The sequence below is a fragment of the Branchiostoma lanceolatum genome, chromosome 13 (genome assembly GCF_035083965.1).
Source record: "Branchiostoma lanceolatum isolate klBraLanc5 chromosome 13, klBraLanc5.hap2, whole genome shotgun sequence".
Classification (NCBI taxonomy): Eukaryota; Metazoa; Chordata; class Leptocardii; order Amphioxiformes; family Branchiostomatidae; genus Branchiostoma; species Branchiostoma lanceolatum.
In genome coordinates this window covers 18,693,054-18,708,521 of record NC_089734.1, presented here as the reverse complement: position 1 = coordinate 18,708,521, position 15,468 = coordinate 18,693,054, and the positions used below count along the sequence as shown (strand labels likewise).

At 43.1% G+C, this 15,468-nt stretch overlaps 2 protein-coding genes across 2 annotated transcripts in view; one reads left to right on the top strand and one right to left on the bottom strand.

The window, feature by feature from the left end:
* On the bottom strand, nucleotides 1-6,517 carry LOC136447894 (uncharacterized). Its single transcript, XM_066447017.1, has 4 exons — nucleotides 6,385-6,517; nucleotides 2,374-2,473; nucleotides 762-875; nucleotides 1-254 (listed from the first exon to the last, which is right to left on the bottom strand). Exons 1-4 carry the CDS (start codon nucleotides 6,440-6,442, stop codon nucleotides 224-226), a joined length of 303 nt encoding a protein of 100 aa, XP_066303114.1. The 5' UTR covers nucleotides 6,443-6,517; the 3' UTR covers nucleotides 1-223.
* Nucleotides 6,518-11,017: 4,500 nt separating this feature from the next.
* Nucleotides 11,018-15,468, top strand: part of LOC136447936 (pericentrin-like) — a 70,414-nt gene continuing 65,963 nt past the window's right edge. The window contains exons 1-5 of the mRNA XM_066447073.1: nucleotides 11,018-11,182; nucleotides 13,059-13,277; nucleotides 13,893-13,931; nucleotides 14,439-14,609; nucleotides 15,270-15,344. Of these exons, the coding sequence (XP_066303170.1) occupies nucleotides 11,135-11,182; nucleotides 13,059-13,277; nucleotides 13,893-13,931; nucleotides 14,439-14,609; nucleotides 15,270-15,344 (552 nt within the window). The 5' untranslated portion in view covers nucleotides 11,018-11,134. The remainder of the gene's footprint in view (nucleotides 11,183-13,058; nucleotides 13,278-13,892; nucleotides 13,932-14,438; nucleotides 14,610-15,269; nucleotides 15,345-15,468) is intronic.

Sequence of the window (15,468 nt, the reverse complement as noted above, 5' to 3'; positions counted from 1 at the left end):
TATATTTCAAGTTTCTCGATTTATTTTCAAGAACAAGAGGAAGCACAACGACCAGGCGGTGCGATTGACTCTATCGATCAGTCAAAACTGAGGCAGTGCTCAATAATCGTTTGGCACAGTGAACATCTACAGTAACTATCACTCCATAGACAATGGACAACGAAATCTCCCGTCCAGCTGCATCCTGGCGGGTTGCCGTGGTGCTGCCGCGCAGAGGCTCGGGTTAGTGAGGGACACCGCTCGTCAAGTACGATCTGTAGGGGACAGGGAAGAGAGAGGGGTTGATAGCGAGAGGTAGCCTAGCTGCTTGGGGACTAGCTGATAAGTGCTTGCCAGCTTCAACAAGACTAGCACTTAGTAAACGACATCTAACTTAGTGGGTTGGTCTTAAAGATGGGGTGTCTGTCTACAATTCTACATCTGCGGTGCCCAAAATCGCTGTGCATCATTGGAACTTCAACAAATAAATCTATCAAGAGCTTAAGGATCTTGAGTTCTAGCTGCGAACACACAAAAACAGACAGAAACAATGCCTCCGTAGAAGGTGAACTTTCTTCGCGGAGGTAATAATGGTGATAACATTTATTCACGGTACATTCATGCCCTAAGTACAGGCATATAAAATAGCAATGAAGGGCATACAGTGACAAGACAATACCAATGTACCTAAATAAACATATACATAGTATGTTAGTGTTTTAGGTCTTATTTGACTCACCTATCTTAGTTGTAAAGACGACCAGGAAGTCATCAATACTTACCCACAGGTCGTGTAACATACCAGACGTGTCCACACTGTCGCAGGGACGGCGCAGTCGCACAAGCGCTCAGCATGCGCAGATGTGACGTCACGTCTTCCCAAGATGCCCTGTGCACTAGTGGGGAATAGAGTTCAGGACAGACGTGTCAGTTTTTAGTTTAAAAATTTTCACAACAGAACATGCTTGGAATCACAACAAGATTGGCAACATAAAAAGATGTTGCCATGGCGACGGTGGTCTCTGTTAACGTTTTCGTTTTTAACCCACATGCAAATAAGGACCTCGCATAAGCGGCATAAATCATATCACCTTCTCTACCAAAATAACACAAGTTGTCCAATGTATGAAAATCTTGTTTTCACAAAAAAAGATATTGTACCATTTCCTCATAAATTATGTAAATGAGGCCCTCTATGCAAGATTTGTGTCTTATAGTGGCCACATTTACTTAACTTCCAAATGGTGCAAAAATGAAATCCCCATCATTTACCACTATGGATTTATAGTATTTTGTCATTAATTATGCAAATTAAGTATCAATTTGCATAATTGATATCTATCGATATTTATCTCTTTCTCAGTTACATATGTCATGTGTTTGAGAGTCCTATAATAGAATGCAGCTGATTTATTAACTGTCCTCATTAATTATGCAAATCAGATATTGATTTGCATAATTGGCATATGATTATGTAAATCATCACTTAAGCTATCTACACACCAAAAATTATGATGATCCGTCATCCCCTTCTTGCATTATTCTCTTTCAAAGTTTGAGTCAAAATCAGCTCCTGCTGTTTAAAAAAAAGCCGCTAGGGGGTTCAAATCTACAGGACATATTTTCCTAACAAAGAGCTATCCACCACTTAAAAATCATGTCTATAGCATGGTCAGAAGACGAGATTTGAAAAGTGAAAGTTCCCCTGCAGTACCATAGAAAGTCGCTAGGGAGCCCAAAATCCAATCATTACAAGGTCTCCCACAGACCAACCCACCTACAAAATATGAAGACAATACATCCAGGCATTCTTGAGTTATCATCCTATGGACTTTCACATTCCTGTACAATTCCTAGAATTCTTGCAATCTGCACACAATATAGTAAAAACTTGGCTCGCCCCTGAGGTTTCGCCAAAAACACGCACTACAGTACACATTCCCTATATATTAACACAAACAATACAGAGAGAGAAACACACATACACACACACACACACACACACACACACACACACACACACACACACACACACACACACACACACACAAACAAACATACATACATACATACATACATACATACACCGCACACACACTCACCATTTTAACTGAATGGGTGACGTATCATAGACATGACAGGTTGAACGTTACGTCAAAGGCTAGATTCTACCTTTGTCTAATAAGACTGAGTACCCATCGTTCAGATATACATCTGCCCATATATTATGTATTACTAAAGACTTTACGTTTGGGACCGCATCTGTAAGCAGCGACACCTATAGCTGCAGTATAAAGTAAACCAGTCAGAATTGCCCTCAAGAAGGTGACAGACGGTACCCCAAACGTCAGTGAAAAAACACTTGGTCGTTGTTATCCAAAACAGAGTACTTACGGACAGAGGGAGGCGCAGACGGGGTCCCTCCAGGACTCTCTATCGGCACAGTTGCACCACACGAAGTTCTTTTCGTCGGTATCCCCTTCCGTAGTCCCAACTACCGAACACAAGAAAATGATTTTACATGTGTTCTTTTATGTAAGGCAGGCAAAAAGTAATTGACAACAATAAGCGGTCTGTGTTTGTTATTGATATTGATATTTATATTGATTGGATATATTTCTATGGAAATTTTTTGTCAACATCTATGTGCCAGTTGATTGAAGCAAGCTGGTCAAGCGGCTGGTCGAGCAGAGAGTCCTAATTCTCATAATGTATTCGCAGCGAAATTGTCTCTCCCGGCATTGTAGAAACTTAAGCCCCGGTTACACATAGCCGAACATGGCCTCCCGACTCTGCCTGATACGCGCCGTTTTGAGTATCAAGACATGGTCAGGGAAAACAATCAATAGTGCAGTCAAAATAGGTCAGATCAAGCATATGAAGGTTTCTCCGTTATCGTGACAAGTTGACTAATCTCCTACAGTGCATCAGAGGAATCAGACATTTGTGAGAAACGAGATTTTTCGAGTCAAAGTTGACCAATTTTCCACCGGGTTTTCTATGGTTTCGCCATAGTTTTCAACCCCAAATACGCACAAATGGGGGTTTCGCGGCACCCGGTTACGGGATCGCTCTCTTATCCGATATATGCAAATATAACTACTTAAAAAGCTGCACATTTATTGAGCAACATTCTCACAAGGGGGCAGCTATATATATACGAAGAGTGCTGCAGAATGGAGGAATAAGCTGGAGACAGAGGGAGAAAGCTGCAGAATGAAGGAAAGACCTGTAGATTTCGGGAGAATCATGAGAAAAAAATGGAGAAAGCTGGAGACAGACGGAGAACGCTGCAGAATGAAGATAAAGCTCTCTCCGCCTGTCTCCAGCTTCCTCCATGCGTCTCTATCATTCTCTAGCTCTGCGATTCTCCCAAAATCTACAGTTTTTTCCTTCACTCCTACCTTCTCTATGGTTCCATCTATCATTCTCCAGTATTCTCCCCAAAACTACAGGTTTATCCTTCATTCTTCAGCTTTCTCCATGGTTCTCTATCATGCATCCTCCAGTATTCTCCCAAATTCTACAGCTTTGTCCATCATTCTCCAGCTTTCTCCATCTGTTTCCAGCTTTCTCCATGCGTCTCTTTCATTCTCCAGTCTTCTCCCCAAATCTACAGGTTTTTTCCTTCATATACAGCACTCTCCGTATATCTACAGCTGCCCCCTTGTGAGAATGTTGCTCAATTAATGTAATGACATTTGCAGCTTTTTAAGTAGTTATATTTGTATATATCGGATAAGACAGTGGTCCCGTAACCCTATAACGGGTGCCGCGAAACCCCCATAAGGTGCGTATTTGGGGTTGAAACAATGGCGAAACCAGTGAAAAATAGGTCAAGTTTGACTCGAAAAATTTCGTTTCTCACAAAAGTCTGATTCCTCTGAAGCACTGTAGGAGATTGGTGAACTTGTCACGGTATCAGAGTCACATTTGTATGCTTGATCTGACCAATTTTGACTGCCCTATTAACTTTTTCCGTGACCATGTCTTGATACTCAAAACGGCGCGTATCATGCCCCGACCATGATTAGAGTGATTCGGGAGCTTGGTCGGCTGGCGTTCGGTTGAGTCGGCTGGCGTTTGGTTGAGTCGGCTGGTGTTCGGCTGCGCCAGCCGAATGTTTTGAAAATTTCAAAACATTCGGCTCTGGACGGAGGGTCTGGAATGGGTTGGCTGGTCTTCGGCAGGTGTTCGGCACGGTCGGCTAGTGTTCGGCTGGTATTCGGGGGTAAGTCAGCAGTAAAATTTAAATCTTAACCACGCTATAACCACTGCTGACTTAATCCCAACTAGTTTCCAACCTCCCCATAATTACAACTCACCCCAATTAAGGTCGAAGATAAATTTCTGCTATTCTCATTCCAAACCAAACTGACTACTACCAGAACGTGGACGAATCACCCCCGACCTTCACACGACCAAAAACAGGGAAGAAAGCTGATTGCCTTATCTAAGCTAACCGTGATCCGATTTCGAAGTGTTGGTGATGTAAACAACATAGAAGAATGGATCATTTTGATTAAAAATGATCCATCTTTTGAAAGTCACTGAATATGTCCATTTCAATTCGTGAGAGGGATAGCAACCGGTCGCCCGGGAATAAGTCAGGAGAGATTCGGCTAGAGATCGGGATGGTTGGGAGTAGGTTACGAAGCATTCGGGGCTTGGTTGAGGGTAAATCGTGATTTGATTATAATATTGATTATGAGATGGTTGGAACGTGTTCGGCGCATGTTCGGGCAGATTCGGCGCATGTTTGACGCCAAAGATAGGCGTGGCCTAATTCTGGTCAGACTGCTCCCGAACTACCACCGACCCCAGTCGGCTAACGTTCGGGAGCCATGTTCGGCTATGTGTAACCCGGGCTTTAGTCCATTAAATTTTCGGCAGCAATCCGGACATACGGTCAATGTTCGCTGGGCCATTGTGCAGGTTTTTATTATTGGGTAGGCCGACTACTCTCTCTTCGCAGCCAGGGGCTGAATTGCGAGGAGCGCACACTTGGCGGGGCTAGATCGGCGCAAGGGTCTGGAGCGGCTGCCTTTCGGCGCTAACTCATGTGCGGCCAAAGGATTGTAGGTTTTGAACCACTCACACCGAGAAGGACCCCAACTCTTTTCGATAAGTGCGGTGGGTTTTTTTAACGGCGAGGTGTGGCTCTCCTCAAACACGGGACCTCCATTTAACCGAAGCTAGGCAGTACTCATTTACACCTGAGTGAAGTGAGGAAAGTCGTGTAAAGTGCCTTTCCTAAGGGCACAGCGTAAACGGGACAAATCAGGGAACCCCGGATTCGAACTCAGTACCTCTGGGTTCTGGGGCCAAACACCCTGCCACTGCGCCACCGCGACGCCACTAGGTTTCAGGGATCGATGGATGCCGGCTGGTCACCTAAACTTGCTCCCAATTCAGCAATATTCCCCGAGCTCGGACTTCGAGGTCGCACAGACTACCGAAATCTCCCTCAGCCGGACAAGTTTTCACAGCTCAAGACGTTCTCACAACATATGTACCACAATGTCGCATTCATATGCTGTACATGTGAATATCGCTGTGTAATAAAGTCCATTCAACTTTTGATGTAGGAAAATGACCAAAAATATAATGACTCAAGTGGTTGTAATGTCTAAAACTATCATATTTTAAGGGGCGAATGTTTAATTTAAGGTTTTTATAATTTTCCGTAGACTAATTAGGAAAACAACTTGGCACGCGTATTATACATTAAAAGAGCAATAAATATATTGCAGGTCTAGTCTGGGAAATTCAAATTTTTCTGACTTGTCTTGTTTCTAACAGCCTGCCGATGCAACACAGGCTGGGAAAGACTGCCTGATGACCGCTCTGTAGGGTGTTTAGACATGAACATGACTATGTAGCCTATGATCGATGAATGTCCCTGTAGCTCAACTAGCAGCCGCGCAGTTGAGCTCCTGGATTCAATCAGTTTTCAATTTTTTTAAAACTACAGTCATGACATGTCTCCACTCCGTTTCATAATAGAACAACCGCAATTCTTATAGAACCGTCCGCACATCGCTCGCGACTGTTAGGATGTGTGTGGCTTGGAGATGTGTCTCCAGCGGTGGGCCTTTCTGTCTGTCTCTCCGCAGCGGCAGGATACAAGTCTACTTGTCTCATGAGCTGAATAGAAAATATGTTAGATTTTGTTTACCCAGGATGGGGTCGGAATATCTCATTTGCATAGCCTGTTTTTAGCCAAACTACAATTAGTAACGCTATATTACAAATAATTTTTGTCACGTCATATAGGCAAGGTCTCCCAGTTAGCAACTAATTGGAACCAGGAGCTCAACTGTGGGGCTGCTACCAGTTGAGCTACAGGGACATCCCTCTCATAGTTGGAGCCCTAGCGGTGCTGTAACGACTGCAATAACTTACCGTCTGCCGCAGCACACACAGCGAGCAGAAGAAGCGTCATCATCCTGACAGCCTTCATGTCCAACCCACGGTCCAGCCTCCGTCTCCAACACCTACCCGTACCGACGGTGGGAATGGCGTGTGTGGGGCTTCGGACAACCATACATTACCTTTCTTACAATATGTGCCAATCATTCATCATTAATGAGAGATATTTGCCAGGGCGCACCACAGATTTGTACATACCCCCCCTCCACTCAGGCGGCGACCATTCAGCGTGGAGAAACCAAACATCTCATAAGCACCTCAAACGAATTTCATTGATAAAGAAGTGTACTCTGTAAGTTTGTGTGTTGCATGTATTTCAAATCATACATCACAGAATATACTCTGCCACGCTGCCCCGACGGCTGAATAGCTTCGGAACGGACGGACGGACGGACGGAGGATAGATGGATTTATGGGTGGATGGATGGATGGATGGGCTGATGGATGGATGGTTGGATGGATGGACGAATAGATGGATGGATAGATGGGTGGATGGACGAATAGATGGATGGATAGATGGATGGGCGGATGGATTGATGCATGGATGGATGGACGAATAGATGGATGGATAGATGGGTGGATGAACGAATAGATGGATGGATAGATGGATGGATGGGCGAATGGATGGATGGATGGATGGGTGGATGGATGGGCGGATGGATGGATGGGCGGATGGATAGATGGGTGGACGGACGAATAGATGGATCGATGGATGGGCGGATGGATGGATTAATGGATGGATGGATGGATGGATGGACGGACGGATGGATGGATGAATGGGTGGACGGACGAATAGATGGATGGATAGATGGATGGATGGGCGAATGGATGGATGGATGGATGGATGGATAGATGGATGGATGGATGGATGGATGGGCGAATGGATGGATGGATGGATAGATGGGTGGGCGGATGGATGGATGGATGGGCGGATGGATGGATGGGTGGACGGACGAATAGATGTATGGATGTATGAATGGATGGATGGGCGGATGGATGGATGGGTGGACGGACGAATAGATGTATGGATGTATGTATGAATGGATGGATGGGCGGATGGATGGATGGGTGGACGGACGAATAGATTGATGGATGGATGGATGGACGGATGGATGGATGGATGGATGGATCGACAGATCGGTTCTAACACGATAGAGGCACGCATACAATTTTGACTTTGACTTTCTTTCGATTCACAATTAGCTTGCCATTTCAGTTGTTCTCACTGTGGTCTGTGCCGCTATCATGAACATTTATTGCCAGTCCAAAATGTTTCTTTTCCTTCCTTCAACATTTGTCGTTCGAAATCTTTCCACGTTCCCTTCTGTTACCTTTCCTGAGGACGGCATTGTTGTAATGATTTTGAGAATGATCGGTAACCTTAGCAGCTAATTGGGCACAAATTAGCACTAACAGAATATTGATAATGTTGACGTTCCGGACGTTCAACAGTTTGATTGTCACTAATAGCAGAAGAACGACAGGACTTTGTTGGCAGGTATGGGAAGTAAAGGGCTGCTTTTGACACAAATAGCAATATATATGTTTACTGGTGGGCGGGCGGAAAGGTCGTGAATAGAGGGCGTTATTAAATCTTGTGTAAGTAATGTCACCGCTGGGTCAGCTAGTCAGAGTTTTCCTCTATCGGATGCTGACTTCCGGGTAAGTTTTATTTCTAGCTCATTCTATTTGAGCCAACGAACTAACGAGAAACTAACGAGTTGTAGAGTTACAACAAGCTCCAAAGGTCTGCCGCGGTGGAGTACAGGGTGACTTGTAAAAACATGTACAGTTCTCACAAGCTTGTCGTGGCATAATTTCGAATATGACGAGGACTATTCCAATCACAGTGTACATGATGATGATGTCGATGATGATTGTGGTGGTAATGATGATGGTGATGATGATGATTGTGGAGATGATGATGATTGTGGTGGTGATGATGATGATGGTCGTGGGGTTGACGATGACGATGATGATTGTGGTGGTAATAATGATGGTGATGATGATGATTGTGGAGGTAATGATGATGGTGATGATGATGATTGTGGAGATGATGATGATTGTAGTGGTGATGATGATGATGGTCGTGGGGTTGACGATGACGATGATGATTGTGGTGGTGATGATGGTTGCGGTGATGATGATGATGTGATCGTGGAGATGATGCTGATGGTGGTGATGATGATGATGATGGTGGTATGGTTGACGATGATGATTTTAATGATTGTGGTGATGATGATTGTGATGATGATGATGCTGATTGTGGTGATGATGATGGCGATGATGATGATTGTGGTAGTGTTGATGATGATGGTGGGGTTGGTGATGATGGGTTTGATACAGGGTAGCTCAGAATTTAGCAGAATAGTGCCTCTAACTCAGGACGTTTCAAGGTCTTTCAAGTCACTGCCCTTTCTTGATGGTTACATGTTTCAGATACATAAATGTCAGCCCTACCCCTATATCTGTTATGGTCTAGTCTGTACAGATGGTACCCGTCTATGCTTAATTCAGTGCCCTGGATGGAGCTGTCAAGATGTGTCCTGATGATTGTCAATATATCAACTTGGTGTCATAAAGATGATAGTTGGTGAAGTTTGCTGCATGATAAACAATATGTAGCCAGTGGTGACACTTGGGAGCAAACCTGTCTGTGTTGGCCGCTAAAGCGCAAATGCTTAACTCTAGTTTATCTATTATGTTTCTCCATCAAAGTGGAAGGTATTGCAGACCAGGTGTTCCTTGGCATTACAGTTCGTATCACTAATAGCAAGGAGTTTTCATCAATAACGTTATCTGATTAAAAACTCCTTGGTATAAGTGCGCGATAGCGCAAGCGGTAATTATGCGAAAATAGAGGTTTTCGGGCAAAAAGTGCCTTTGATTATTCTTTTTACTAAAAATAACATATCCACAGAAAATGTCAACTGAATCTGTAAATCATTTGTATTAAGGCACCTCTCTCCGTTGGAACATTGAGCTGTCCGAAAAACCAAGGATTAAAACCTCCTTGAGAAAACAATCTTTAGAGAAGCGCTAGCTAACCCCTTTCTGAGAAAGAGACAGGTTGGTCCCAAACAAACAGCACACGATCTGTAATAGCGGTTGATAATGGCACTGCAGCAACCGATGCTGAACTCTAGTTACCTTCAAGTCGCCGGGAAGCGTGTGCGTGTGCGTGTGCGTGTGCGTGTGCGTGTGCGTGTGCGTGTGCGTGTGCGTGTGTGTGTCCTTCCGTCTGTCAACAGTATACTCAAGAATGTCTGGATGGATGGATTGTCTTCATAGTAGGTGGGTAGGTCTTTGTAAAATTGAACCTCAAAAAGATTTTGGCCTCCCTTTCTATGGTACTGCAGCGGAACTTCCGGTTTTGAGATCTAGTGCTCTAAACATGGCTATGGCCTTGGTTTTTAAGTGGTAAGTAGCTCTTGGAAGTAAGCTATGTAGGCTTGGGCCCCCTAGCGGCTTGTTTGGAACTGCAGGAGCCGATTTCGTTTGAAACTTTGAAAGAGAATAGGCAGGGGCTGACGGATCGTCATGATTTTTGGTACGTTACTAAGATAGCTGAAGTGATGATTTACATCATCATATGCTAGTTATGCAAATCAGTAGCAGGTTTGCATAATCAATGAGTAAAGTTTGTAAATCTGCTGCATTCCATGTGACATGTGCAACTGAGAAAGAGAGGAATATTGATAGATATCAATCATGTAAATAATCAATGACAAAATACTACAATTATTCCATTGGGGTAAATGATGGGGGTTTCATTCTCGCAGCATTTGGAAGTTAAGTAAATGTGGACATTAATAGACATAATTATGCACATGAGAGCTTAATTCTCATAATTTATGAGGAAATGCTGCAATAGCCATCTTTGCCAACATTATATGTTCATACTTTGAACAACTTGTACTGCTTGTATTTGATTAGAGAAGATGATCAACTGATATACTTCATGCAAATAAGGACCTCATTTGCATAATAAAATTAGAAACATTTATGATATGTCACTCCAAAAGGTTAACATCATGTGGCGAAGGTATGAGGTCGTGGAACTCTGGTTTTTATGTAAAACGGATAGTCCCTTCCGCACTGTGATGGAGGTGTGCGAAATCGCTAATTATTTGGTTCTCTCAGGGGGGCTCGACAGGTCGCTGTGACACCGTGTTCCATATTTTTTTGGCCCCCATGGTGATTTGGACCCCCCTCCACATCTGCTTGGAATCTGCGTGACCTCAAAACTACGAAGGCCCACAGCGACATGATACCTATCCAGTGTAATAAATACATAGGTACGTACATTACGTTCTGCTAAAACATTGTTTTAACACTGAAATATTAGATCAATATTATACTACCCCAATCCCTTTCAGAAGCCATGATATTTTAGGCACTTTACATTAAGGCTTGTTTGGGCACTTTACATTAAGGCTTGTTTCCATGAAAACGACAACAGATCTTGCCAACAAATATATCCCAAATTTATCCTAAGCTGTAGTCCGTAAATTTCCCGACAGAGGCCATGGTATATGGCAGTGAAAAACCATGAGACGTAATACTGTTCCACCCTAACATCTGCTTGGAGGTTGTATGAAAACATCGATGCGAGACCATCAAAGACGTGTCCCGAGGCGGGACGCCATTTTGTCTGTTTACCACTGCAGTGTTACCTGAATATACCTGTGTTCTGCTACAATAGTCTCTGTTTTCTCACACCATGGATGAAGAGGAGCGCAAGAAAAAACTGCAGAGTGGAAAAGAGAAGGTATCATTTTTAATCAGTCTGACAGAATTCCCGTACTGTGTTCGTGTCGGCAGCATGCAGACAAATCGTTTGACAAAGTTCCCCGACTTAGCCAGGCTTCAAGATGATTGTATAATTCTACAGTAGAACCTGGCTAGTAGATATTTAGTCGTCTGTTTTATGATGTTTAGATTCCGTGCTTAAACCGCGATCATTACGGGGGGGGGGGGTATTCTGAGTCGGAAATCACGCCCACCTTGACAACTCGTTTAGCTACCGGTTGTTACAGGACCACTCGCCGGTGTGTCTCTAGACGTTTATTAAATTTCGTCCAGTTGGTTCTTGAGGCGAGGGTTGTTGACTTAGAATCGAAACCTTCTGGGTTGGACGCCTTAGCAAGACCGAGAATTTTGTTGTGCATCTTATTCCATAAATTGTATTTCCCTACTAGTAGCTTAAGTCTCAGTTGAAAATTGAGAGAGATGTTTACTAATTTGCATGACAATTGTAACAGGTACAAATTGTGTATGGCAAAGTACATTCAACTATATTTAACAGTTAACTATTTTAAACAACAAACTACTTTATGAATAACAGTAAAGACAATATAAGCATAATACTCTAAAACAGCATGTTAGACTTACTTAAGCCAAGGTAAATGAATACATGTAATAGTCTATTATAGATAATACTTGCGTCAGGAATGTATCATTGTCTCGTTTTTGCATATAACATTATAGAGTTGTATATAAATTGGCCTACATTGTTATTAGTACATATACTAGTACTAGTAGGTAGATACAAATATGAACAGGGCATGAAACGTCATATTGAATAACTCAATATTTGTATATGGTAATTTTGTATCGGTTTTACATGCAATAGACTGTAACAAATTTTGTCTGTCTTTATCAGACCTCGGACATTAATCTATTATTCATAAGGTGGAATTCTTTCTCAATTCTATTGTGACATGTTGGACACAGTCTCTCATTGGCTAGTGTGTTGTAGTATCGGCCCTTTTGGATGAAAATGAGTACCTCACAATAGTCACAAATGGTTGGGACATCCTCTAGGGTGGGACGTAAAGTCGGAGGAGAGTTGGATCAAATCTATCTCTATAACTCATGTGCAGCCTCGACTCTGCACCAGTAGACTCTACAGAGTGGCCGTCCCAAGCCTCGGTCAGAACGTGGGACCCTTCCTTCAACACATCTGAGTGGTTTCTGACTCTCAGAGTCTAAGGAAGTGGTCTGTATCTGGACAAGGAGGTTACAATCAGAAGGAGAGCACAGAATTCCTTTCCTTTGTTCCTATGTTCACCACAAGTGTGAACAAAATAATTCACACCATAGTGTCGAAAACACTCACTAATGTATGAGTCCCACTACCACGCACTGTTGTCTCTGTTTTCGTGGGCAATTTCAACATGGCATGGCCAGAGGATGACGACTTTGGCCCGATATATGGGAAATTTTCTGGATGTACGAAAATGACGTATGATAACAATGTTATCTGGGTGTGAACAGGCCCAGCGCACCTCGTCGTACGTTCACCCTGGATGTAACATAGCCATAAAAATACCTGTCATATGTTAATGACGTACATCGCTCATTTGCATGGAAAAACCTGTGGCAAACATTGTGATCTGTGGCGTGTAGCCACGGATTGCTAACAATCGATCATAACGGGATTTAGCGAGTCAAATCATTCATTCATTCATTCATTCATTCATTAAAGAGGAACAGTCAGAGGGCTGTCAATTTTGTGCTCTCTTGTTCTAACTGAAATGTCCTTGGTCAGGGGCTTTAGTATGTACCTTGCCAAAAGAATGAATAGAGTGTGAGATTTGCCATCATCTGATGTACTGCCTTGTTTACACTCTTTTTTTACCTAGCTTGCAGCGTTCCGGAGGAAAAAGGCAGCTAAAGATGATGACACGAAGAAGAAGAAGAAGAGGAAGAAAAGAGAAGAGGCAGGTGCATCAGGAGGAGGTGGGACTCAGCTGAGCTCCCCGGAGGACCTGTCTCAGTCCGAGTCCCTGGACATCAGCACAGCCAGTAACAGCAGTTTGGACCTGACCTACCACTCCTCTGAATCCATGTCTGCGTATGATGTAAGAAACATGTCAGCTACAGTTTATACAACTCAAATACGCACATACAAATGTTTACTCCAATATGGAAATTTGGTACTAGTATCTACATATAATCTCAGGGCTCGAAATACTGGGTGCATTTGCACTTTTGTTTACCCAAAATTGGAGCTTTGAAGTTTTGACTGTGGCTGCACTGGTGCGCCTGCTCTAATAGATATATATTAATAGGTTGTGTACGTAAAGGTGCTGTTGTACACAAATGTGTACAGCATAGTCTTGATCAGTTGACTTTGCAGTATCAATAATGAAACCTTTCTTATTACTTGTATAAAGTTACACAAAGAAGTTCAAATGCAAGCTATGATTATGAAGAGGAGCCGCAATAATTTTGATTAGGTTTTGCTGACATTCCACTCCAAATTGTGTATCCAAATGTAATTCTGTGCTCCTAAATTTGTAGGTGAGGTGCACCAGTGGAACTTTTCCCCAAAATGAATTTGGAACCCTGCATCTGGTCTGCATTGGCATCTACTGTTACATAATCCACCAGTAACCAGTGTTATCTAAGATATAAGTGTATCACAGGTGTGTCATGTTAAGTCCACATTCAGTCATGTGTTTTTCCGCCCACAGAGTGATCAACAGTCCACCAGTGCTGAGGAGCTGTCTGAGGTAGGACATATGTACAGCATGTTTTGTTGGCTGATTTTGTTTATTGCACCATGGTAAATGTGATGATCGCTTTGTGTCAGATTGTGAAAGAAGTTAGGCCCAGGGGCAGGATTCTAGCCACGATGTTATTTTAGGGTGATGGTACTGGCAAGGGAGTGGAGGGACCAAGCGGGGGTTTTGGTGCTGAGCTTTTGAAAACTTAGGCGAAAAGTTGTGGTACGCATTCTTGCTGTACTCATAAGGGAAAATTGTTAGCTGTATCCAATGTATTATATTCTTGATGGTTAATTGTTCCCTAAATGTATTGAAGATTAAGCATAACAGTGCTAGATTTGTAAACAACAGATTCAGGAAGTGGCTGGTCATAGCTGGTAGAACTACTCATAATCCAAACATGACAGAGACAATGGACGAGGCTACTAATTCATAGGGAGATATTGTATATGGTGTTTTCTATTTGCTTGTTTTCACAGTTCCATATTTCCCATGGTTTCTGTGTACGTACAGGAGGGTGAGGACAGTGTTGCGCTCGACGTGGCCCGTGTGGAACTGAAGCAGGCTAAAGCTCAGATCCACGCCCTGGAGGAGAAACTGTACGGGAAGCAGGCAGCGCTGGAGGCACTGACGCAGGACTGTGAGAAGCTCAAAGCACAGGGTCATCACCAGGGAGATGCACAGGTATGAAGGCAGACATGGCAATAATATGTTTTGATTTTGATTCAATCTGGGGTTTCCAGAAAAGGTGGGCTAGGCTGTGCAGGCTACTTTCTGGGACCCAAGGCTATGCATGGGAGTTTGGCCTCTAATGGAATTTCCTTTAGAGGCCAAACCCCCATACCTAACCTTGGGGCCCAGAAAGAATATTAGACCTACTAAGGTAGCCCAACCCACCCTGCCTAACTCACCTTTTCCGGAAACCCTCAATCTGGAACAAAAATAAGTATTCAAGCTTTACAGCTGCAAAGGCTGGGATTTCACATTTTAAACATAAATGCATTTATGAGCAACTGCAATTCAGCTTTAAGCTGCTTGCGTTTTACAATACAACTTGGGACATGCGTACCAAGGTCTTTCAAAGTGTGGAACAGTTATGAGAGATCCCTGCAAATTCGAGTACATCCAGCAAGATTTTCCAGAAAGTGTTACAAGTTATGCGAGACGTCAAGTGCCTTCAGTAGAGTTTCTCAAGAAAGTTTAACTGAAACTTTTGCAGATTTTTGTGGAGCACCACTGCAAAAGACAAAGTTAAAACAAGCATTATGTTTTGCCTCAGTAGAGGACAACCTGCTTTGCTTTTATCAGTGATTTATTTGTTTTTGTTTTTTGTTGTTTTTGTAGGCAGACCAAAGTGGAATTGAAAAGACGGTTGAAGTGACCTCGCAGAAGACCAGTGTTGCAGAATACAAAGAGAAAGTATGGACAAATTCTGACTTGAACATTGCATTGAACTGGTGTGAAATCCTTAAGACTGCAAAAGTTTATGATTTGTTTTTTGTGCGCCAAATCTTAATGCAAAGGGCAACAAAAAGTTGATATC

What these genes read in the sequence shown, in the direction of transcription:
- LOC136447894 (XM_066447017.1), bottom strand. Translation starts at nt 6,442, where the DNA reads ATGAAGGCTGTCAGGATGATGACGCTTCTTCTGCTCGCTGTGTGTGCT. An exon ending in TGTGTGTGCTGCGGCAGACG is followed by an intron (nt 2,474 to 6,384) that starts GTAAGTTATTGC and finishes TGTGTTCGGTAG; the next exon opens with TTGGGACTACGGAAGGGGAT. An exon ending in GTATGTTACACGACCTGTGG is followed by an intron (nt 255 to 761) that starts GTAAGTATTGAT and finishes TGTCCCCTACAG; the next exon opens with ATCGTACTTGACGAGCGGTG.